At 44.3% G+C, this 5,637-nt stretch overlaps 1 protein-coding gene across 1 annotated transcript in view; it reads left to right on the forward strand.

Annotated features, from left to right (window-relative positions):
• The window catches only part of LOC115102816 (zinc finger protein 782-like), a 7,502-nt gene extending 4,091 nt beyond the window's left edge, over positions 1 to 3,411 (forward strand). Inside the window, exons 2-4 of the mRNA XM_029623130.2 lie at positions 261 to 364; positions 522 to 636; positions 1,798 to 3,411. Of these exons, the coding sequence (XP_029478990.1) occupies positions 261 to 364; positions 522 to 636; positions 1,798 to 2,948 (1,370 nt within the window). The 3' untranslated portion in view covers positions 2,949 to 3,411. The remainder of the gene's footprint in view (positions 1 to 260; positions 365 to 521; positions 637 to 1,797) is intronic.
• The last annotated feature ends 2,226 nt before the right edge of the window (positions 3,412 to 5,637 follow it).

Raw genomic sequence — 5,637 nt, forward strand, 5'->3', positions numbered from 1 at the left:
ACCATCTGCAATTGGACAGGGACATTTTTAAGATAGACTATTCTCCCGAATTGAGAACGAAGTGGCGCCAAGAACAGCTTAGTTCAAAATGTGGCTGCTGTGCTTATATTAGCTAATGTGTAACGGCTGTATCGAAGCATTCACATATCACCGCTGTAACAAGGTGGAGCTAGATTATTTGATTGCCTATCCAAAACCCAAATGTGTGAATAGCCCTAATATTTAACTGAATACAATTTTATTTTATTACCCCATGGCAGCAGAGAGATCTTTATATCCAGTCAAGATTGTTTTGAACAAGCAGAGGATTTGCTCACAGTGGAGAGATGGAGAGATGGCCGTTGAAGAGGACTCTCAACCCCAGGTGTGATGCATCACCTTTTACAATTACAAAGACCTGACCTCTTGGATCAATTCTGTTATTGGAATGTCAGGAGAATTTACAGTTTTTGTGTGATTCATGAGTATGAAAGTGTTAGATATGGTGTGTCCAGAGTGATAACCTCAGTGCCATGTTACAGCCTACAGATGTGGAGCAGAGAGCAGAGACTGAACCCATACTGATCAAAGATGAGGAGACGGCAGAGGATGTGTGGAAGACTGACCCTCAGGAAGAGCTCAGGATCACTGGAGAGGGTGGGTGCAACCATAAGGGGTACTGCTCTGTCTGTCTATGGAAGACTGTGTGGGTGTGGTGTTACACACGTTGCAAGTTGCTACATTGGTGTTGGGCGTTTTATGTTCTGCCATATGGAGTGCACATACACACACAGTCCGTTCCAAAGCTGTCATGGTTTGCTACTGGTATCCCTTTACTCTCGTACCTCTATACGGGTTGAAAATGGCAGATTTGGGCACTGAGAAGTGCCTAAATTGGAACGTAGTGGCTGTACAGTAACATGCTGTAAATGACGTCAGATCCCAGGCTCTGCGCCGCTTCACAGTGCTGTGTGTGTAACAGAATGAGCCTATTTTTTGGGGGTCTATTGTGAAGAGAATTTGGCACAGAACACGCACCTGAATGCACTCATTAATCCTTTCTATGCGCACCAAAATTACGGTATGTTTCTCTGAATTCCCTTGTGAATGCCTAACACTGTAAGATTGTATTTTATAACTTAGCTGATGATGTTGGCAATATAACAAACTTTCAAATGATGCCCAGCTGACCCAGATTGTAATTTAAAATGGTCAGGTTTTGGATTACGTAAACAACAACATTAATTGTGTGAAGGCGGGGATGCAGGGCTGTGTTATAAACAAAACAGCTACAAGTGTGCTTGTTCTAGTTCCGCAAAGCACCTTATAGTTGAAGACTTCTTTGAGTCATGAAAGTGTATTGAAATGACTTAGGACCTGTGTACACTTTGGAGAGGAGTGTGGCCACTTGGAGACACCAGTTAGTCCTCTCAGTCAAACCCTTGTCATGCTTCTGTCTTATGTTGCACCTACCCCACATTTCCAGGAATATTCTTATCATGGTACTGAATGTATCCAGAGTATTTTCTGATTTTTGATATCAACAAATTCGGCAAAAAGTACAGTAAATGTAAAATGCACATAAAATCAACAGTGTAATTGTTTGGATTCAGTCTTGTGTCAGGTGAACTGTTGTATCCTCAACGTTAGTCTAATAATTTCCCCATAATCTCCAAACTGCTCCCTTTCAAGTGCTACCATGCTTATGCATTTCATACATTTACATTTAGCCCTATTCATATAGAACCAAATCCCACAAGTGTAAAGGGTTAAGTGTCTTTTTGAATGTTTCTTTCATGTTTATCCCAAATCTTGTAGAGTCTGGTTCCAAGCCTGGGCAACCACCATCCTTTGAGCAACGGCACTTTGATGAGGACTTCATCACACAACCCAACATATCTCCTGAAGACTCAGTGGAACATTACCCCAATTCTGATGGTCCAAAGGAACCATGCACACCACGGTGTACGTCTGTAGAGAAATCAAAGGTGTTCAGCACAGAGCAGCACCGGCCAGCCGAGGATGAGGACTCGCAAGAGCTAGTGATGGTGAAGGATGAGAAAGAGGAGGATCTGGATCAGACCACGGTCCTGGCAGGACCTGACCAGTTTGTCATGGATGAGACTGATGGGCAGCGGTGGACATCTGTGGATCCAGGCCGAGAAACTGACCCTGAAGGCCACCCAGATTTCTCATTTCATTCCACAGAAGAGTACTCTCAGAATATATCAATTTTTCCACCTCACAGTGGGCTGCCATCCCTGCCTACTATGACAGATGGTGTAGGGCCATCGGTTCACTCTTCTAGAGGGAAACCACATGCTAACATGTTCAGTACAGCAGCACACATGAAAAGACATGTCAGGACATTGGCTGATGAGACTAGACAACAGATGCCAGAAGAACAGAGCAGTGAGACGCTGAACTCAAATAATGATGGAAATAGTTTAGCTTTACAGCCAAGGCAGCATCAGCACAGGGCTTCAGAAGCAACAGTGAGAATGAGTGAGTGCATGACAGGGTCAAACATGGCCACCACCTCCACCTTCTCTGGATACAGCCTGAGTCGCAGTAGTTTTAACATGGTGAAGAGAATGAGGACTCAGTGGAGGTCGGGCGGCACCACTGAGAGGCGTTTCAGCTGCACCTTCTGTGGGAAGAGCTTCCAGCGTTTCAGCCAGCTCAAAGAACACCTCCGGAGTCACACCGGAGAGAAACCGTACACCTGCGAACAGTGTGGCAGGAGTTTCACCAAGCAGTGCAACCTGATCAGACATGCTGTGGTCCACAGCGGGGAGAAGCCCTACGAGTGCTCACAGTGTGGGAAATGCTTCACCCAGCGCTCCAGTATGAAGTCACATCAGAGAACTCACATAGGAGAGAGTCCAGTGTCTCAACATGTGGTACCTGCATACCCTGGGGATCCACACACAAGTTTAATGTTGTCTCAGACGAGATGGAACAAATAAAACATGGCATAGCTTGTCTAACACTTTCTGTGTTGTGAAAATGTGGTACAGAAGGTGTTTTGAGACATTTTGACACGCTTTTCCTCCTTGATTTGTGAAATAGTTTTCATGTTTGACTGTTGACGGCTCCTCACTTTCATTTTAACACTCACAGAGCGCCGGAATTCCAGAACTACTAGAATGACGGTTATTCTGACCGTTGATATTTCAATTGTATAAATGTTCCATAATAAATTCCTGAATGATTGCATTTATTACGTTAAAATAGATTATAAGAAACCTCAGGACACCGAAAGCAAATTGTAATCAGTCAGAAAATGAATTGATTGATCCAAAAGCACACAGATTAAAAATAAATAAATAGTGATAGTGTATTTTCTGACTGTAAGACAACCTATTTACAACTGGTAGCATTGTGTTTTGTACCACAAAATCATTAAAAACAATAACAAACGTTTCTCAATACTTTGTTATATACCCTTTGTTGGCAATGACAGAGGTCAAACGTTTTCTGTAAGTCTTCACAAGGTTTTCACACACTGTTGCTGGTATTTTGGCCCATTCCTCCATGCAGATCTCCTCTAGAGCAGTGATGTTTTGGGGCTGTTGCTGGGCAACACGGACTTTCAACTCCCTCCAAAGATTTTCTATGGGGTTGAGATCTGGAGACTGGCTAGGCCACTCCAGGACCTTGAAATGCTTCTTACGAAGCCACTCCTTCGTTGCCTGGGCGGTGTGTTTGGGATCATTGTCATGCTGAAAGACCCATCCACATTTCATCTTCAATGCCCTTGCTGATGGAAGGAGGTTTTCACTCAATCTCACGATACTTGGCCCCATTCATTCTTTCCTTTACACGGATCAGTCGTCCTGGTCCCTTTGCAGAAAAACAGCCCCAAAGCATGATGTTTCCACCCCATGCTTCACAGTAGGTATGGTGTTCTTTGGATGCAACTCAGCATTCTTTGTCCTCAACACGAGTTGAGTTTTTACCAAAAAGTTATATTTTGGTTTCATCTGACCATATGACATTCTCCCAATCTTCTTCTGGATCATCCAAATGCTCTCTAGCAAACTTCAGACGGGCCTGGACATGTACTGGCTTAAGCAGGGGGACACGTCTGGCACTGCAGGATTTGAGTCCCTGGCGGCATAGTGTGTTACTGATGGTAAGCTTTGTTACTTTGGTCCCAGCTCTCTGCAGGTCATTCACTAGGTCCCCCAGTGTGGTTCTGGGATTTTTGCTCACCGTTCTTGTGATCATTTTGACCACACGGGCTGAGATCTTGCGTGGAGCCCCAGATCGAGGGAGATTATCAGTGGTCTTGTATGTCTTCCATTTCCTAATAATTGCTCCCACAGTTGATTTCTTCAAACCAAGCTGCTTACCTATTGCAGATTCAGTCTTCCCAGTCTGGTGCAGGTCTACAATTTTGTTTCTGGTGTCCTTTGACAGCTCTTTGGTCTTGGCCATAGTGAAGTTTGGAGTGTGACTGTTTGAGGTTGTGGACAGGTGTCTTTTATACTGATAACAAGTTCAAACAGGTGCCATTAATACAGGTAATGAGTGGAGGACAGAGGAGCCTCTTAAAGAAGAAGTTACAGGTCTGTGAGAGCCAGAAATCTTGCTTGTTTGTAGGTGACCAAATACTTATTTTCCACCATAATTTGCAAATAAATTCATAAAAAATCCTACAATGTGATTTTCTGGATTTTTTTCTTCTCATTTTGTCTGTCATAGTTGAAGTGTACCGATGATGAAAATTACAGGCCTCTCTCATCTTTTTAAGTGGGAGAACATGCACAATTGGTGGCTGACTAAATACTTTTTTGCCCCACTGTATGTACAGGTAGATATGGTTAAAGTGACTATGCATATATAATAAACAGAGTAGCAGTAGCGTAAAAGAGGGGTTGGTGGGTGGCGGGACACAATGCAGATAGCCCGGTTAGCCAATATGCGGGGTAGCTGGTTGGTCGGGCCAATTGAGGTAGTATGTACATGAATGTATAGCTAAAGTGACTATGCATATATGATAAACCGAGAGTAGCAGCAGTGTAAAAGAGGGGTTGGGGTGGGGGGGCACACACAACCTGTTCAGGAGTCATATGGCTTGGGGGTAAAAACTGTTGAGAAGCCTTTTTGTCCTAGACTTGGCACTCCATTACTGCTTGCCATGCGGTAGTAGAGAGAACAGTTTATGACTGGGGTGGCTGGGGTCTTTGACAATTTTTAGGGCCTTCTTCTGACACCGCCTGGTGTAAAGGTCCTGGATGGCAGGCAGCTTAGCCCCAGTGATGTACTGAGCCGTACGCACTACCCTCTGTAGTGCCTTGCGGTTGGAGGCTTAGCAATTGCCGTACCAGGCAGTGATGCAACCAGTCAGGATGCTGTCGATGTTGCAGCTGTAGAACCATGAGGGTCTGAGGACCCATGCAAAATCCTTTTAGTTTCCTGAGGGGGAATAGGCTTTGGCGTGCCCTCTTCACGTCTGTCTTGGTGTGTTTGGACCATTCTAGTTTGTTGGTGATGTGGACACCAAGGAACTTGAAGCTCTCAACCTGCTCCACTACAGCCCCGTTGATGAGAATGGTACTGTAGATGCTGTAAATATCTAGATATCTAAATAGACTGGTTGTTTGAGTGATTTACTGGTTCATTGATTTTCCAGTCAACAGAGGCGGAGAT

This window comes from Oncorhynchus nerka, linkage group LG20 (assembly GCF_034236695.1).
Source record: "Oncorhynchus nerka isolate Pitt River linkage group LG20, Oner_Uvic_2.0, whole genome shotgun sequence".
In the NCBI taxonomy this organism is placed as follows: Eukaryota; Metazoa; Chordata; class Actinopteri; order Salmoniformes; family Salmonidae; genus Oncorhynchus; species Oncorhynchus nerka.